General features: G+C 41.3%; 1 protein-coding gene across 11 annotated transcripts in view; it reads left to right on the top strand.

The window, feature by feature from the left end:
- The first annotated feature begins 1403 nt into the window (after nucleotides 1-1403).
- PTPRM (protein tyrosine phosphatase receptor type M) overlaps nucleotides 1404-20061 on the top strand; it is a 460837-nt gene continuing 442179 nt past the window's right edge. For 8 of the 11 annotated variants that reach the window (XM_048289401.1, XM_048289400.1, XM_048289398.1 and 5 more), the window contains exon 1: nucleotides 1405-1852. In XM_048289401.1, the coding sequence (XP_048145358.1) occupies nucleotides 1780-1852 (73 nt within the window). In that variant the 5' untranslated portion in view covers nucleotides 1405-1779. Of the gene's footprint in view, nucleotides 1853-20061 lie in introns of all 11 variants that reach the window. The other 3 variants (XM_048289399.1, XM_048289394.1, XM_048289392.1) reach the window with 1 other exon arrangement.

Here is a 20061-nt window from a genome sequence, read left to right as displayed (position 1 = left end):
ATCACTAAATATGTTGGAGCTCGCACGGCCATGTGGGGGATGGGTAGAGTTTACAGTTCAATTGAAACCGGCAGCGAAGCCGGCTAACTACATGGAAGAGCAGCATGGAAAACAGAGGACCTGTGCTGGAGAAAAATCAGAACCTAGAACCTGAGCTCAAGCTCTTCAAACCAGCATTATCTAAATTCTTGCTTTTATCGTTTTAATAACCCACAGGGAAAAAACAAGGCATTAAATTTGGCCACAGTTGCACTTGAAAGAAAAAGCTTTCGTTGAAAGCGAGGGCCAACAAAAATATTTCCACCTCTAGAACTCCACTTTAGTTTTAAAACTGTTTTAAAACCAACAAACGCATCCTTGCAGTGCCATGGACACCAGGAGCCAAAGCCCCAGTGGGAAGACGGCTGTCAAGCAGCTGTATTTCATACGTGACGCGGAGATAAATGCCAGAAGTCACGCGCTGCAAATGATGAGAGATAACTGCCATTTTAATGTGATTCTATTTCCACTATTCCCTCTCCAACCCTGCTAATTCCTGACGTTACCCTTCACTCGCAGGAGTAAGACCTGCGCCCGTGTCTTGAACCGGGGGCCGGCTTGGGTGCTCTCCAGATAGCCCTTTCCGAAACGCTCCGGAGGGGTGAAGGGTGGCTCTTACCGAGGGCTAAGCGAGGAGATTAAGTTTTATGAGCAGCACGCGAATGCGAAGCAATTAATGTACAAGACAGTGCCGCTCCTCGCCAGCCAGGAGAACCTATTCACATCTTAATTCCCTCTCGGTATCAGCCGCTCGCTGTGCGGGCAGGGCTCTCACGCTTGCGGTTCCCGCAGAAGGCTGAGCGGTGGCCTCCAGCTAGTTCTTCCGACAGACTCCAGACCGCCCGTACAAACCAACCGAAGCGCTTATGGAAAGCCGGCGCTCTCCGCCTCTCCTGCGCTTCCCCTTCCCTGTCCCAGTGCTCGGAGCAGCGCCAGAGCGGCGGGGCGGGGGCGAGATCTCTCACACCCGGGGCCGAGCTGCTCGTTCCCGCGGGGCCGCGACCCACGGCGGCCGCAACTTCAGCGCCGGCGGCTCTGGCCGGGGCTGGCCCGCGGCAAAGTTACCGAGACGCCTAGCTGAGATTTTTTTTTTTCGGTTCCTTCTTCACTTCCCCCCACTTTGTCCACGAGCTTTCGACATCGTCCTGCCCGGCACAAAGCCACCACCTCCTTAGCAAGCAGAGCCGCGCTCAGGGCAGCGGGGCGGGAAGGAGACGCGAGCGCTTCGCCCCCACAGGCGGCGGTCGCCCCCGAGCTGCTGTCGGCGGCGGGGCCCGGCCGCCTCGCCCTCTAGCGGGGGAGAGCGGCGGCGCCGGCGGCTGGGCGTGACTTTCCGCGCTCCCTTCAGCCCGCCCGCCCGCCGGGGGGGACCGCGAGTCAGTCAGGGAGCCGAGCTGAGCCGGGACTAGCAGCGGCGCCGGCCGAGGAGGCTCTGGGATTAAGGGTGTCCCCTCGGGCACCGGGGGAGGCGAGCGGTACCCGCACGGCCCCCGGGGCAGCGGCGCGGCCGGAGGAAGGCAGACGGGCGGGCGGCCGCCGGCCACTTCACAGCCTCTTCCCTGCTCTTAACTGCAGGGAGAGGGAGAGGAAGGGTGAACAGCCCGCGGGGCACCAAGAGCGGGAGTCCGGCTGCCCCCTCCTCGCCTGCTCCCCCGGACTGGAGGGGGGCGAGAGGGGCGCCTCCTACTTTGGCAAATACTTTGGCACTTTGCTGGATCCGGAGCAGGAAGGGCTGGAAATATGGGGAAAGTTGGAACTTGCCTGGTTACTTTGGCCGGACTTCTGCTGGCAGCGGGAGCGCAGACGTTCACAGGTAAGGAGTCGGCTCGCCAGCCCGGGGCCGGGCAGCCTTCCCGGGGGCCGGGCGGCGGAAGGGCAGGGGGAAGCGCGGGCACTTCGGAGGTGGTGGGGGTTTGGTTTGGGTTTTTGTTTTCTTCTGTTTTTTTTTTTTTTTTTTTTTTTGCTCCCCATCCCCCTGACGGGTCTGACACTTCGGAACTGCTGCGTAGATGGGGTGGAAAAAGTGTCCCGAGGAGGTAGCGGTGTCGGGATGCCGCTCGGCTGGCGCCCCTGATCCCGATGGAAGGTCGAGAGGCTGGCGGGGCTCGGGCAGCCCTAGGGCAGGGCTGGAGGGACGGGCGGGACTCGGGCTCGCTCCGGCGTTTTTCCGCCGCTGACTTCCCGAAAGTTTCCCGCTGCCCCGGCACGGGGGGCGGAGGGGCGAGGTGAGCCGGTCCCCGGCGCTCCGCCCGCCGCCACGGCTGGCGACGGGGGAAGGAGGGCTTGCGGTGCTCCCCGGAGGGGCCGGCGGGGCCCCGCGGCTCTGCCCGCCCGCCGGTGCCTGGGCGCTGGCCCCCGCCGCTCCCCGCCCTCGGCGCTGCTCGGAGGTGCGGCTGTGAGACGCCGGCAGAGCCGAAGGGAAAGCCCCCGCCCCGCGCTCCCTGCAGCCCCCCGAGCGCCACCTGAGAGGGCAGAGCAGAAGCTGCCCTCGGCTGATGGGTGCCGGCGTTCACAGCCAAGAGGAGCCCGGCGAAGTGCCCCATCAGCGGCAGCTTTCCTCTGTTCTCCGAAGCCCCAGACCTGCAGATGGTTATCTTGGTCTCGAGTCCCCTGCTTGCACCCCCGTCCTATTTATATGTTGGACAAACCCGTAATTTTAGGCAGAAATTTGGATTGTGAAATAGTTCTGCGTGCTCCGCTGCAAAGAGTAACTTCAGGATTTTTTTTGGTTTGTTTTGTTCCTAACATGAAGTTAGTGCAACTGAAAGCACGTTAAATTGAAGACATCTGGTCTTCAGCTCGTGCGAAGTTTGCTTTGATCTGGTGGGAAGCAATACTTCTGGCTCCTTGTTGCTCAGGCTGCAACAAAATAGTTTATATTTTGCACATTACATGTTGCTTCTATGCAGCGCTGTAGCTAAACCAAGTTTATGGCTAGGAATTGGTGGTCTGGTTTAAAACTTCTTAAAAAAGATTAAAAATTCTGGTTTTATATTTGGTTCCAGGGACCTCTTGTATACGTAGCTGCATTTCCCCTAGCTTCTTGAGAGCATTTTTACTGCAGATGAGGCAGAAGATCTCCGAGTAGAAAAATGTTTTGTTCCAAGGTGATATGTAACAATGATGAAATATTTTTCAAACACTCCTATTAGAAGGAAACTGTACTCTGCAGCGAATTATGAAACTGGACTCAATTAATATTAGCTCTACAACTCATTAATGTTGGAAGTCTAGCGTCCAGACTTCAATGGGAGCACTTGCTTTAATAAGACAAATCTGTAACTCATTGCTGACCTATGTGAACTGTCCTACTTCTTGTTTAAAGTTAAGCTGGGGCGACCCTTCTTCTGGATATTTAAATGGCTTGTGCATGCAATGTGCTGATACTGTACTGGGGCCAGCATTGAAGTGCTGTTCGTGTTGCTGAAGAACAATCCCACATTACTGTTTGATTTGTATCCATTGTATTCATTTACCTGACACACACTGTGGGGAGAACGGTGCTATAAACCGCAGACAATTCACCAATGACTTACGCATGCAGTTACTCCAAGGGTGCAATTCCACACCTCCTGAAGTACTCAGTAACGGAGGCTGCTATTCACACATTTCACTGAGGTTGCAAAGGATGGCATGGGATGCGGAATCTGCCCTGTCTTCTCCCCATGTCTGCATATGTACATGTATGTTAAATATTGAAAGTAAAGATTATTTGTGAAGATGCATGTACAGAGTTTTTTTCCTTTTAGTATTGATTCTCAGCACTTGGAACAAAATTGATGATATTTCCATTTTTGTGCTTTACCATATGAAACTTGTGCCTGGGTGTCATTTTTGGCTGGGGGGAAAACTTGCTGTTTCTTTTGTTGAAACCTTGATGCATTAGCATTATGGCAATTAAATGACAGAAAAATCCATCCTTGAGTTGGGTAGTTATCTTTTGTAATAGCTGTCCTTTATTGCAGATGGGAGTTATATGACTAACCTGTGAAAAGTTTAAAAACAAACAAAGAAGAAAAGAAACAAAGCCAACTCCACACCTCTAAGCAGAGTAGCAGTGTGTGAGTTAAGAGCCTTGCCATTTATAGTCCCATTTTTATTTTTGCCCTTTTCTAAACTGACTGATTCTTTTCACAAAGATTTGTTCTAATGTTACATTCAGCTATTGTCTTATTTGAGTTTCTTATTTAGAAAATAATTTTACTGAAATATCAGGTCTTGGCTTTCTAAGGCCTGGGAGCTTTCAAGTAATCTTTTGAAAGCAGCTTTACAGTTAATAACAATGAGATTTTCTCTGAGTCCTTAACTAAAGATTTTTAAATTCTAGATTCATCAGTTCAAGAAGTAAATGATCTCAAGAATTTGAATTCCAAGAGAGGTTACTGAAAACATTGTCTTAAATGGACAGGGCTGCTTATCCTAAGTTTTTGAAAGTAGCTGGGCTCTTTCTGCAAGATTAGTTTTGGGTTTGGGTTTTTTTACTATTTCGTAGTTTCTTTCTTAGAAACTGTAGCACACCTAATTTAGCTGGCGTTGTTTATAATTTTAGCAAAATGTTATTAAGTTGGTCTCATGTGAAGGCTGAATGCTAATATTACAGAAGTCCCTGAAAAGTGGTGTTCAATCATAGAAAATGCCACTTGCCTCCACCGTGTTCCTTCTTCCACCTCCTTGGTAGGTTATTCACGCTAGGGAAAGCAATTCGCTCCTATAAGGGGTTTAGGTCAAACATAGAGATGTGTGAAGTTAGAAGGGACATTGTAAACTTAAATGTTTGATCTCACGTAACCTGAAGGGTCTGGATGGGATGAGTTCTGTCAAATACAAAAGCGGGGAGCTGAAACTGAAAGCAAGGAAATGTACAATAGAACTTGGAAACTGTGTTTTTATGAAGGCATTCGTGTTCAGGTAGATGTAAATGTGCACACAGCCTGAATTCTGAAATTGGTGCTTCTTGGTTACAAGCTGACTCTTACAGAGGGAGGGCTCTTATTAGTCTGCTGTGTTCTCTCTTGCTGTGAAAAGCACCGAGGTTGTATGTTAATACTCTTCTTATGGCACTGGTTTAAAAAGTTTTAGTTTTTCTCTGAGCAGGAATGAGTCTTACTGCGGTGAGAGGGATGGACAGACTGACTAAAAGTGCTTGTAAAAGGCTGTTCGTAATAAACCAGGACTAGTGGCAATTACGAAGAGAAGAAAAGGAGGAAAAGTGCTGTACAAAACTTGAAAATTACTTGTCCTAGTCAGCAGTAAAGGCTTTACGTAAAAAATAGTAATTCTCAAGCTATTTCATGGATTAAAAATGCAAAACCTTGCATTCTGAATAGATGTTGTGTCTTAGATTAATCTGCTCATTTTTGGGTGTAGGCACTTTAAAAAGGAGGATCATATTTTCCAGAAAAGAGATGTAAGGAAGAAGTTTGACATGCTGAAGTTGAAACTTACTGTGATCATGTTGATGTTTGGTGACTGCAGAGAAAAAGAAAGAATATAGGTTAAGTCTTCATAGGTCCTCTCCTAGCTGAAATGAAGCTCCTAGCAATGTCTAGAAAATAAGAAGTTTCTGATATAATTAACTGTGTTTAAAGAGATTTCTCAGACTATTCAGGATCTCTGTTTGAAAGTCTGTAATAGCTATTCTGATGACAATAGCAACAAAGAGCTCCAGTTGTAGTTATATCTCACTTTAGCAAATTCTGCTTTTGTTTGCACTGTTTATTCCACCTGCTTTTTTTTCTCTCCACACATCCATCAAGTCTGTATTCCTGCATCTTCTAAGGGAAGTAACATATGGTAGCGAAAATGCAGCTTTGTTAGTGTCTGATGCAGTTGTCAGCTCATCTACAAAATGATTCCAGCTATAGGTCATAGCATGGACTTGGCCTCACTAAACAGTGAGAGCTGTGGGGGAAGATTCTCAAATCAAACTTCCCACTGTTAAAGAGATTTTTGCTGCTGCTATTACAGCTGTTAGGTGAATAGGTGAATGACTTGATTTCTGGTTTACATCTAAGACTATTCATATTTAAAATACTCCAGCAAATTAATGGAAGCATTTTGAAAAATCAGCTTCTAAGTGTGATGTTGGTTTTTTTTTAAAAACTTTTTACAGTTACAAAAATGAAATAAAATTTGTGTTCCCATGTAAACTGGAATGTTCTTTAGAATGCTTCAGGTAAAAATGAGTCAAGGCTTTGGAAGTGGCACAATTCATCAAAAAAGAAACTATATGGTGGGTATGTTTTTTGTTTTGGGGGTTTTTTACTTCATTTTGCTGTTCTGGTTTCAAAAGATAGTAATGAAATGTCATCAGAAATTAAAAATAAATTCTACAAAATATTGCAAGGATGTAATAACACTGGGTGAAAAAACTGCTATGGTGTTTATTTGGTCTCATGATTTAGCAGTCGTCAGAATTCATGAGGAAAACAAATCACAGTGTCCTGAAACAATAAAAGCGCATATAATGTATGAAATAGTAATATATTTAGTGCTCACAGAAGTTGCTAGATTGACAGCTAGAGAGACCAAATCCCCAGGCAAATCACAAAACAGGGTAGAGTGAGCAAGCTTCTGAACTCCATCTCACTAATACCATTTGAGTCTGACCTGGAGACATGTGGGGATGGTTTATTTCTCATGTGCGCTCACCCACATCCCACGACGGTCAGTGAAAATGTCAAACAGACGAGTTGCTGGTGGCCGGGTCAGTTTTACACATTCCTGCTGAAACAATCCCTTCAGTTTGCATCGTTGGAGGGAAGATAGTAAGTGTAGACTTGATGGAACAAAGTCCAGTGATGTTGTAGGGTCAGGATCTGTGAACTGATCCTGTATTTCATGTGTTGCAACTTTATGCTGAAGGAAATGCTTTTTGAGAGGGATATCTCTGGTGTTTAAAGCTTGTTAGTATCACTGTCAAACACTTATTTCTATGCTATATCACTAAGTTCTGAAGATGTTTCCCCAGGAAATGACATGCAATTATGAACCTTTCAGCTCACAATTAAGACTCTTGTGTAAAGAAGTAGTAGTTTTGAAAATTTTCCCAGGAAGAAATGGTTTGTTAATGTGTGAATGCAGCTGAATTACATACTCATTTTCTGTAGGAAAAATTGAGAATCTTCTTCTTATTTCATTTAATTTCATTTGATTTTGTTGATAACTTCCAGTTCTGTTATTTTTGATGTGTAATGTTACGTGCTAAAGACACCAAAACCAATTTGGAGCACATGGTCATATATTTAGGGAAAAAAAAAAAGTAGCAATAAATTTTCCTATGTCAGTCTGTTCACCCAAATGTATTCAGATACTTCTTTCTGAATTTTGTAATGTCTTCCAGAGTTTTGCCTGCTGTGATCTGCTGCTGATCACTAGGTGTAGCTGCATCTCTAAGTCCATTTTTCTAAGCATAGAAAGAGAAAGGGCTGTATGTAAGCTGGGCTTTGTGAGAATGTAGATGTGTTTGGATCTGGGGAGGTGTGAAAATAGATGATGGAATTTTGTGACCTAGAGAATTTTAATCCATTAGTGGCTTGTTTGCATCAATTTGATTACAATACAAATGAACTTTTAATTACTTGTAAAAAGGCTGATTTCAGTATCAGTGTTAGTATTCAAAAGAAAGACAAATGAATACTCTAATATGACAAAAATACATAATAAAATGCATGAAACCTCAAAGAAATTGTCAGTACTTTCCTAATGTTTTAAGTGCAAGAATTATTGCTGCAGAGATCTGATAAGTTTTGCTTTAAGGATCAGTCAGGATGGTTAAGATACAACCTTAAGTTTTGTGTGAGTACGTCTCCTCACAACCTATTAAGAATCTTTCTGATCCGTTCAAAATAATTATCAATGGAGATGATGTTGCTGTCAGTGGATTTCTGTTCTCCTTTTGGCAGAAGGAGGGGTTGTGTTGGTTTTTAAGCCACATGGCTTCCATTAATGCTATGAGGAGGTATAGCGGGTAAGGTGCCATATATGCTTTCAAAATGAAGGAAAGACGTTTTTGTGCCCAAATTTCTTAGAGGAATAACAGTAAAAATTAAGGTGTATTTATTCCTCTAGGACATACCCATGCTCAGTATCTGCAGAGAATAGGAATGAAGTGTCTCAGCCAGAAGTGTCTGACTCAACAGTGACCCTTTGGCACATAACAAACAACGATAAGAGAAAAAAGTAATGACCACAGTTGTTCAGACAAAACCAGGGCAATATTAGCAGGAAGGAGTTCTGAAAACAGGTGACACTTAGTGTGTTTTGGGGGGGAAGGTAGGAAGGAAAGTACAACATTTGCTGGAAGAATGGGAGATGAATGTTACTAGAAAAGATGTAAAAAAAATAATCTGAGGTCTAAATGGCAGCTAAATTACTTGTGGAAAACAGAAGTGAATTTATAATTATTCACATTTTCTTATTTTTTATTATCTTCGTTTTCAACACATTTGTTTTTAATAATGTATTCAAGGCTCAAATACGTCTTCTGACAACTTTACATAGCAATAGTTATCTTTACGCATATGATTAAATGTAATGATGTTAATGAATCTTTATTTTTTTTCTGTGAAATGGTGTAAACCCAACATTTTGCTTATGAATTTGTTTGTTTTTTCCCTCCCCACCCTCCATGTGTCATCTGCCCTGATTTAGAACAACAATTTTTGGTTACAGTGGGGTTTTTTGAGGTAGATTAGCTTTTTTATTGCTCCCCCATTTTTTTGTCTTTTTAATCTTCTTCACTGTTAAGCTATTATAAGTATCTCTTACAGCATTTTTTTGTTAATCACTAGAAATGTGTTTTTGCTCTGGAATAACTAACAGCTAATTACCTCTTTCATCACTTCAGTTCTTCATCTTGTAGGAGAATGAAATAGAGCATCACATGCCTGTAGGAGAGCAGATTTTTTTTTTTCCCACCACACATATTTGGGGGGGATTTTTTGCTTGTTTGCTGTTTTGTTGTTTGGGTTTTTTTAATGTTTAAGGCATGGTTATTTTGGGGAAGTTTTCAGAAAGATCCTGCTTTATTATTTTGAATCCTGTCACATCTTTTATCCTGAACTCTAAAATCAAATATGGTTTAGACTATCTATAAATAAATGTAGTAGATAGAATACTTTTGTCAGTGGCCCTTTGTTTTGTTTCTGTAGCACATAAATGTAGGCTCATTAGGTGAAAGAACTGTTTATTTGTGCTGATAAGATTCAAACATAAGATTGAGGAGGATATTACAGCAGTTTCTGTGTACTTTAGGTGAATAAATAGTGGACCAGTAATGTAGTAAGGTTTGCTTGATGGAGTTGTTGTTACAGACAAATTAATAGAGTGGCTCTTCACATTTTTTTTTCCTGGTGAATATACATTAGACTGAGTAAACAATTTCCACCCATGATATGTGCACTTACATACTTGTGTGTGTATATGCCTGTAATCTGTGTGCTAGTTTGTCTGTCTGTGTCTTAAAGTTGATGAGTTTTTATCCATTAGCAGACCTTTGCATTTTTCATGGTGTACTGGAAGCAGAGGTAGTGGCAGGGGGGTTGTATTTTTTTTTTTTCCCATTATGGCTAGATAATTCCTTATTTGGGGGCTGATGCTTAGGCTTTCTGCTATTGCTGATACAGTAGTTTGTGACCAAAAAATGGTCATCTACATGCACATCTTAAAGTTTTGCTAAAAGTCCATATAGTTTCTGAGGGTAGAGTTTCTCATAGTTTCTGAAAAAAGGATCTCCAGTGCTGAGAAAAAGTGTATTACCTGGTTATATCTCAAGGAGAGGCAGAGGTTTCCTGAAGGGATTCGCATTGTCCTCTACCTCCGTAGAAACTTGTGTTTGTCTCACTTCTGCTATTTTTACCTTCATGTCTTTTTACTGTTTTAATAAACAGTTCAGTGAACAGTAGAAAACAAACATGAAAGTCAATTCCCATCTCAGTGAACTGTGTGAGGCACCATAACTGACATAACTGTTTTCTTTGTAGCTGCTTAGTATAAGTTGCTCTTTCTTCTTATGTGATTCGGATATTTGTCTTGTTTGAAAAATTTCGTTGTTGCTTCTTCCCTCCTCCATCCTTCTAGTAAATAAAATTACTGTGAGAAGTCCAGGGTTTCCTAACAATAGCTTGCTCAGAGTGTGCTCAAAGGCATGGCAGAAACATGCAAGAAAATCTGTTTGTTTCAAGGTGTTTGACACTGTTTGCACACCTGTTAGTACTATATATAGCATTTTGTAATTGCTGTGATTTTTCTGTCAATCAGTATAATTCAGGAACAGCACTGTTCTGATGATTATTTTGGAAGTTAATAGTGTTTCTTTAGTGTAATGCGTCTTTTTTACTTAAGTGTTTTAAGATATGTCATAAAACCAAGAAGCTATTTTCTCTCAGTGGAACTTTCTGAGCCTGGAGATTTTTCTGGTTCCACATTGGGATGACATAGCCTAATGTGAACTATGCCCCTGGAGCACAGCATGAAGAAGATAGATAGATAGATAGATAGATATTTTTATATATATTTTTTTTTTTAAACTCCTGTTGTAATAGTTGCTTAGTGATCAGAACTCCCACATAGGTGTGGGAGATCCGGATTTAACTCTGTGCTCTGGCGTTTGACTGTGACATGGGTGAGGATCTTCATAGCCAGACTAGTTGGAATTTCGTCTTTTTTTTCCTCCATGGTTGAGAAATCTGCTAAATTTCCATTTACAAAAAATTTTAAAAAATGGAAGGTGAAAGCTCAGAACCCTGAAACAAATTTAGAGAAAATGTACAGCAGCCGCTTGTCACCGCCTCTAACTTCAGTTTTCCCTGGAAACTCAAAAACATGGTTAAATACTGTCACATGTTTAGGAGATAGAGGCAGTTATGGACATTTCCAGGAACCATAGTTATCAGTGCGGTAGTTCTTATGTTAATGACTGGAAATGGCTATAACCTTTTTCCTTTAATGTTACCTTTTCTGCATTCTGCAGAGTGGATGAAGATTATTTTACAAAGCACTACATTCAACACTTTAATATAAGCACTTGACGTAACATATCACTTAAGCTGTTTTGAACTTCTGCAGAGATAGCTTGATACTGAAGTAATTTCTCAGTTATGTAAGATAAATTGTTGTGCCAGTAATAATTTTGAGGCACTGTGCAGCTGATGCCCTCTTTACCGTGTCTGAGAGATGTCATCTTGACTCTGTCCTAGCTCAGCAACTTTCTAAATAGGAAAGAAACCTTTTGGTGTTAGGCCTGTGAGCATCACAGACTTTTTGTTGGGAAACCAACTGAAGTTAATATCTATTTAAAACCTTAGAGGGTGAAAATGTGAAATGGAAGCCTGTGTGTTGCCCAGCATTAGTACTTGCTGTTTATAGCGACAGCAAAGCACAGTGGATTGAAGAGCATGTATAAAGTTCATGAGGTGTGTTTTATTTATTTTTACTTCAAGAATTGTTGCTAGAATTGCCTCCATAAATCTAGGCTAGTAAGGGATTTATGTGAATTAGTGTAGCACTTTCATTTGTGGATTTGGAAAACACTGGGGTTTGTTTTATTTATTTAAGAGTCTTTGAGACAAGCACATACCCTTTAGAGCAAATATGCATTGAAATTGCATAGGGCCCAGGAGCCCAAGACAAGTTGAAATACTCTCTTGGCAAGTAAAACCCCTGACTTCTGCAGCAGCCATGCACCACCGGCAGGCACGGATTGGGGTTTTTAAATGAGTCTTGCAGAAACTTCAGAGCTAGATCCTTACATGTAAAATTGCTCTTCGGAAAGTTTTTAGACTAGAATCGGGTATTTCTTTGCATCCTGAATTTTGGGCAGTTAAATGTTACCCTTGTTACCCAAAAACTTTCCATGGCCACAGAAAGGTGTGAACATAAAAACCTTAAAATGTTTATGAGGTCGTAGCCCAGTACATAGCATAAGGTATATATGCAGGAAAATGATGCGGAAATAACCCCTTAAAAATAATTTTCCTCAGATACTTCTGTTCTGTTTTCAGTCGTAGACAAACATACTGTAGTGCCTGTGGGTTGATTCACTGGCAGATGATTGCTGACTGCGAACTTCAGCCTTATTCACCTGTACCTTCCTCTGTCATATAATGGAGTTGGAGTGCTGAAGAGCAGATATTAATTCTGACTTGGAGAAGGGGTGAAGCATATGTTCAGACTGAGAATTTCAGGTAAAGACTGTCTGGGCTTTATCTAGCTAAATGGCCAAGGTCAACTCAAGGGGAATTAGGGAATGTAAACAGTGCATGCATTGTCTGCTGCATTTGAAATTTTTTCTCTGATTTCTACAGAGAAACAGATACAGCCTTTGGAGGTCTAAATTTTTATTTTGGAAGATACCTGTAATGACTTGGTGACAAATGGAAATGGAAAGCAGCAGCTGTGCAGTCATTCTGGCATCAGTCAGAAGCTACTTCAGAGGTTTTGGTTACATGCGCTGGGTTGCAGTTTAGGGTGCCACATGGAAGCTTGCATTTTTAAAGTTCCTGCTTGCCTGTCAGTTCTGTTGAGTCTCTTGCAAAATATGGAGCCAGGTTCTGATGTGTAGCCCAAACCCTAGGACCACGATAAGAGCTGTCCATATTTTTGAATTACATTCAATTCAAAATGAACTTGTGGTTTCATGAATTGTTCCACAGTACATCTCCTTCAGTCAAGTAGTATCTGGCATGCTTGTTTGCTTCAAATTAATGCTCATTGTGGGTGGATCACAGCTTTGCAAATGGCAGTTTGGGAACCATTCGCTGGCTGTGAGTGAGAAATCTCACATTTCCAGAACTCAGTCTGTTGAAGTCTTCACAAATTGCAGAGTGTCACGCTAGATTTGTAGCAGTGAAAAATTAATTCTTGCTTGTACACCAGGATTAGAGGATGTGTATTTCTAGACCTTTGGGAGCAGAACTGCAAAGAAATGGGATCTGTATGCTTGAAACTGGCTTTGAGAAAATACGTGACATTCATAAGCAGCCCCATTCCTGTAATTTCAGTGCTTTGACTCTGCCCAGTGGTCTAGCAATAAAAGAAAGAATTGACCAATCATAGAGATCTTCCAGAGCTGTGTACTGTGGAACTTTGTGCAGAGGAAGAGGGAGGGTTCTTACCTGCTCTCAGTTGTAAAATTGTGCTTTAGTACAATGTGTTCCACAGGAAATATAATACATATTTAACAAAGCTGTTTACCACCAGACCACCTTTAAGAATACATTGCTAACCTGCCACCTCCAGAGCTCTCTCCACCTCCTTTTCTCTGTTCATGCCGGCTCCTCATCACTATATTCCACAAATAGAATCATAGAATGGTTTGGGTTGGAAGGGGCCGTAAAGATCATCTAGTTCTGACCCTCTCGTCATGGGCAGGGACACCTCCCACTACATCAGGTTGCTCAAACCCCTGTCCAACCTGACCTTCAACACTGCCAGGGTTGGGGCATCTGCAGCTTATCTGAGCAACCTCAAGTGCCTCACCAGCCACACAGTAAAGAAGTTTTTCCTAATATCTAATCTACATAAACTCTCAGTTTGAAGCCATTTCCCCTTGTCCTGTCGCTACACTTCCTGATGAAGTGTCCCTCTCTGGCATCCCTGTAGGCCCCATTCAGATACCGGAAAGCTGCTATGAGGTCTCTCTGCAACTTTCTCTTCTCCTCTTCTTGAATAATTTGTGCCTTCCTCGGCCACCTCCGTCCTTTGGACAGCAATGACTGAGTTGGGGAGAGAGCTGAGCCTGCAGGATGGTAGCTCTGATGTGGATTTTCTGTGTTGCTGTGGGGCACTTTTGCCCTTACAGTTCGGAGAACTATGTGCATGTTTTCAGAAGGCTGCAGAGCCTCTGGGCATCTATGGCAGAAGCTTGGGGATACAATTCCTGACTGACTGAGTATCATTCATAACATGTTAGGCATTTTGCCTTTTTTATTTTTCCTTGAGGCAGATAAGACCAAAATGGTCCCATGCATGTGCTAACACATGTGACAGCAAAGCATGTGCTTATACATAAGTACTGTGAGCAAGTGAAGTTTTAAGTCTTGCTTTGCACTGAGTGCAGTCACACTGAACACTTGATAGCAACAGCAGGCAGTGCTGGTGGGGAATGAGATACAGCGGCCAGATCTAGATTTCAGACCAGATGGACATTGTTCATAATATTATTTGGGTGTGAATGGTTTCTACTAGAGTGTGAAGTAAACTGATGAAGATTTTTTGTTTGTTCAAGCTAAAAAGAATTAACAATACTGGCCCTAATTATACAAACGCAAGCTCAAATCCTCAGGATGAGTACAGTCACTTTTGGGCATACTGTCAAAGTAATTACAAAAAGCTCCTGTTGACACAATAATTGCAGATAAATCAGATGTTAACGCAAGTCAGCATGAACACACCAATATTGGCATTTTGTAGAAATGTAGTTACACATATAGTTTTCTGGAAATTGGAACAGCACTTTTCAAACACAGCAACTGAAATTTTAGTTTCTTGTAATAAGTAGAGTGGTTTTTTAGCCTACCTTTGAAAATTCACCTGGAATATTCTTCTGTGTGAGCAATGTGCCATTAAATACCATGCTAGAGATATCAGCTCGTTTTAAAAATCTTTTGGGGACTGTTTGTGGGAAAAGATGGCGAAGAATCTTTCATTTCTGATGTCTGCTTCCCTTCTTAATAGATACAGAATAAATGTGGTTTGCAAAGATTTGGAAGAGGGTCTCTTCTTTATTCAAATATTGCAGTTAAATACTGTATAATATACTGTCCATACCTTGGGTTGACCTGGGTTTGTCCATGCTGACATGTTAATTTTGGCCCTTGTTTCTATGTGCACTTCTAATGCATATGCAGTGTATTTCACACTACCAGTACATATTTTTACTTGTTAAAATTATGCTTTAAAATGAGCTCGAAAGTTCCCACTCTGTACTTACTGTGCAAATTTTTATTGTGGTTCCTACTGATGAAAGTTCAATATATGAGCAGGCTGCTGGCCATGCTCACATCATCCTGTACAACGCGATTTATGTTGCATTAGCAGAAGCTGAAGTGGTCTATTAAAGCATTCAAGTTTTCACTCCCATATTGAGAGCAGCAGATTCCTTAATCCTCATATGGCTGATGTCTCTGCTGGAGTGTTAATAGATAGTCTAATTTATGAGCTAAATTACTAATTGTATTATGAGCCTAAACCTTATTAAGCCTTTTGTATAGAATTAGATCACAGAGCTTTGGGAAGCTGAATGCTGGTTGGGTTCTGTCTCCTCTCTTTAATGACAGGAGCAAGTTTTACTGGCATCTTTTCTTCAGCACTACGTGGGTCTGAGACTGCAGCTGATTTCTTTTGCTGGCTTCTACAGTATCAACAGAATCATAAGTTGGAAAAGTGGAGTGACTTTTAAGAGCAGCTGAAGATTTCCAAATAGGGTCTCAGGTACCCGAAAGCAGTAAGATTCCGTGTTTAGCTGAGGTGAGGCCATGATCAGGACTTGAAAAGGATTACTCTGATCTTGTGTACACACACTGGATGCAGATCCACCTGTGTGGGAATAGTTTAAATCGTTCAAAAGCTGTGTAATGACTGCAGTTGTATAACAGGATAATGGATTTAGTTCCTGTAATAGTTCAGGTAGATGAACTCTTAACTTAAAGAAGTCACTCAAGTTAGATTTTTTTCTGAAGATGCTCGCTACCCACCTAGAGATGGAAAATGCTTGCCTTATCACTAGCTATGCAGTAAATTTCATGAGCTCCTCAGCTGCTTCTGTTCAAATCTATCTGTTTTCAGAGTTGGTTTGTGCTCCCCACTCTGACTTTGCCCTGGAGTGAGCCTCCTAATGCAGCCCAGTTGAGGATGGAGAGGATTGCCTCCAGCAATGAATCAGTAATAAACAAACAACGTGTGACTTTAGATTTTGACATCACTTGCAATAAATTTTTATGTTGATGCGGAGGATGACTGTGAACTGTTGGTGCCTTTGATATAGGAATATTGCTCTCAGGGCAATTAATTTTCTTTAAGAGAAAGTATTTACAGCTACTCCATACATTTTCTTGTGCATACACAAGATAGAGGTGCAGTGTTACGAAGTTTTACTCTCTTCACTTTAAGCACAACAGAACTCTAAGCTGTTGTGACAAACTGGTCTGTTTCACACCTGAAATTCTCAGAGCTCTGTATGTACTTAATGGCTTTGCTTTTTGCTGTTGTAAATTAATGTCATTTGACGTGCATGGGTAATAAATGAAATTAATAGGCTGTATGGCTTGTATCACATCTTCTTATATTTTTAAAGAGCTTTTTCTGTTTCTGTTCTTGCATTACATCTAGTGTTTCTGCATCACATTTAGTAACATACTTTTTAGAGTATAGTAATAAAAAAATCGGTGTTTGTCCTAAGAGAGAGAAAATCAGAGGATTCAGCACTGGACTTTTCCATGTACATTGGTTCTCTCGAATTACATACTGTGTTTATTATGGTATGGTGAGTAGAGCAGCCAAAAGTCATTGCCAAAAGCTAATTGTCTTCGGGTGTGTTCTGTAGAAGTCTGAATTTCTTAGGACTTTCTGTGTAGCTCCCAAATTTATTTGGTTTTTGAAGTATTTTGGTAGGTGAAGAGTTTTTGAGGGAATTTTTACATGTTTGAAAAAATCTAGTATTCACCTAATCAAATACACCATGTCTGGAGATGAAAACTCAAGGGCTCTACATTCTACATTTCTGCTGAAGAGGGATAATCATGCTGAAACTCACAATTGACCTTGTCTACCTTTTGGTAGCAAATGCAACTTGCACTGGCTTAGATTTACAGATGAAATAATTTTGGGATCCGGGAATAAGAGAACTTCAGAGGTTTTTGTATGCTTAGTCAGAGGCATGGCTAGGAATGCAATGACTGTTCCAAATCAGGCTGCTGCTTCTGTAGAAGAGAATAATGCAGGTCATTGAGGTACACACTTCATTAGAAAGGCTGAACTAATGTTATAAACCCTAAAGGCCTAACCTGATGTCCTGGGAGGGACTGAAGTGATAGTGTTGTGCATGTATTCAGAAAAGCAAGTGAATTCCTTCATCTCTAGACTCTGTGCTCAAAAAGTACTTTATGAAGAGTGCCTTTCTACTCTAATTTTGTTTAATGGTCTTGTTAACATTTGTAGTCTGGCCCCGATTGATTTATATGTGGGGTGTGTTTGATTTTGGTTTTCTCCCTTAGGATAATGAGTGGTACTGAACATCAGTGGCATTCTTGTGGTGGTTTTCTTCCTGCTCTTTTTGTACAAAAGGCCAGGAGTTTGTTGACATAAACATCAAAGTTGTATATATATGCATTTTTGTTTCATCTAGTATGCTACCTTTTTTTAAATTTTTTTTTTTATTTATTTTCCGTTTGGTAAGGATTCTTCAGAACCTTTTATAAGTGATTTTGAGAATGAGCTGCTATACAGCTGTGGTTGGGAGCTGCACTACACCCATCCTTCCAAACAGCATCCAGCCCTGAAGAGGCAGAGAGAAACCATTTCAGTCATACTTTCACACTTACTGTGTAGGAGACATGCTAGAAGCAAAAGCTTAATCTTAGAACTTAACTTTTAAAAAATACAAATAAAAAGAATCAGACATTCTTCACCAGTTTTGTGGGGTTCTTTTTTCTTTCTCTTTTTTCCCCCTGTAAATAAACTTTTGTGATTATGAGAGAGGGGATGGGAGGACGGTTGTGAGATAACTACCTGCTTTACAGTGCTAATTATGGTATATATTACATATTAATAGGGAATCTTCTGTTGCCACAGGCAGAATCTCCCAGTGGGAGATACAGGAGAAAGCTATCTCAGAAGCAGGGAGCAGTGGAGAAACCTGGCTCTGCTCTTTTGTGCGGTGGCAGCGCGGGAGTTGATGTTGTTCATTGAAGCAGGGGGGGCTGCTCTGACAAACCTTGGAGCGTTGCATCCTTGCCGTGGAAGAAGATAGTGCTGTACTGGCTCAGAGAGAACTGAGCTCTGAGCGAGGGAATTAGTTCCAGAAGTTTTTCAGGGATTACTACCACTGTCACTGTGTGAAATGTAGGGACAGTTTGTGCATGGACCTGAAGCTTTATAAAAGCATTGCAAACTAAGAGCTTTTCAAGGTACATTTAGTTGCGGTGCTTTTCTGCGTAGATTTCTTATGGTCTCCTATATTGCATTTATGCCATGGGAGTTTGAGATCTGTGGCCTTGGTGTTTATTCCTAAAGGAGGGAACACTTGTATATTAAAAAATAAAAGGGAAGAAAAAAGCATAACTGTGTGGTTGTTATGTTAAATGAATTTTAAAGCCGATGAGAAGAGGCATTCAGAGATGAGAATGCTAGGGGGGAGAAATGAAAGCACATTGAAGCTGTTTCCCCTGGAGGGCTTTAGGCAGGATTGAGAAGAAGTGGTGCATACTGAAGCCTTGTTTATAGTCTTTCACTTACTGTTAATAAAACAGGGATGTTCTAAAAGGTTTCCATAATTAAAATGCAGTCCTTGAGTATAGTGCATTTTCAGAGTGGTCTAAAGCCCTGCTGCCTCTCAGACTGCTTAAATCACTATTTATAAAAAATGCTACAGTGGACTTAGTGTTTTGAAGTTGTTTTCGATCAGAATGATGTTAGAAATGTTGGGTATTGAATAAATGAAAATAGAATTTATGGGAAAGCTGATAGGCGTACAAATTGACTGGTTAGTAACTAATTACCAGTAAAGAGATTGTTTTCGCCTTCTCTCTTTTTTTCCATAATTGGCTGAATATTAATAAATTAGGTTTATTTCTGGAAAACAGCAAGTTTTAATGGTCTGGCAGAACTTAATAAGAAAAAAGCTAAAGAATTAGCATAATAAATAATTATTGCTTCCAGGGTTTTTATTGTTAAGATAATAAAATGTTAAAAAGCAAACCACTTGAGTAGAAAGTAATTGCACTGACAAGCACCACACAGCTAGCATTCACAATAAAGTAAACCTTCTCTCAATGTCAACCTGATTTGCTATCCACATAAATGCTTCCTCACATTATGGAAATGTGCTTTTTCTATCAACAGAAAAGAATAAAACTCCTGGCATCTAATTAATCTTGTCTGACATTTGATTTCATACTCAGGTTAAAACATGAGGCAGGTGGGTCTATCTTTGCCCCCCCCTCTATGTGCATGACCACAGGCAAATCTCTCCATTAATGTCAAGCTGCATCTATGTGTCTGTGCCTCTGCCACATGTCAGTCATTAATGCATTAGCATTGCTTGGATTTGGCTCACATGCACCAGTTTTCTTGTCTGGAGGGCTTGGTAAATAGGGAACCTCAGGGCTTCAGCTCTGCAGCACAAGCATTTCACCTTGACCTTCCCTGTAAAGGAGGAGGGATTCTACTGTATAGGAGAAGGATTAGAAGTGGTAATTTGTAGCATTGGGAGTTTCTGAGTTTGTATGATCAAGGAGAAGAAAGAAGCAAAACTGATTGGGCTTTGACATTTTTATTGATTAAGAGTGCTCTTGTTAAAGACTCAGAACTTTTAATAGTGCCTAAATGTATTACCTGCAGTAGTTTAGACTTGTTGATGGCAGGATTGTTTCTCTAAAGTGCACCAAAAAACTCAATAAAACTAGCTGGATGCATTATGGGTATTTTATTTTCTGAAGTTCGAGTTAATGGTTTCTGCCAGAGGCAGTGGGCAGCACTTGAAAATGTGGTGGGTTTGACCTTGTATGCTAAAACCTGGGTAACTCTGTTGTATTTTTACATACTTAGGGAGTGCAATCATTTAAAAGGAAAGTTAAGAACTTAGGTTCAAGTAGGAAAATCTGTCCTTAGAAATAAAAGTGATAATATTAAGCCATTTCATAATTAAAATGACATTAGTAAACTGAGAGATACCTTCATTAACATAGTTTACATATTAAAATATTTTCCTATAGTGTTTGCATGCAATCTCCCATGGTATTGGGAAATAAATACTTGCTTATGAAATCAGAAAGTATTAGAAAGAATCAGTTTTCTTTTGCTGCC

The sequence above is a fragment of the Corvus hawaiiensis genome, chromosome 30 (assembly GCF_020740725.1).
Source record: "Corvus hawaiiensis isolate bCorHaw1 chromosome 30, bCorHaw1.pri.cur, whole genome shotgun sequence".
Classification (NCBI taxonomy): Eukaryota; Metazoa; Chordata; class Aves; order Passeriformes; family Corvidae; genus Corvus; species Corvus hawaiiensis.
The sequence above is the reverse complement of the archived record's forward strand: the minus strand, read 5'-3'. Positions and strand labels throughout refer to the sequence as shown.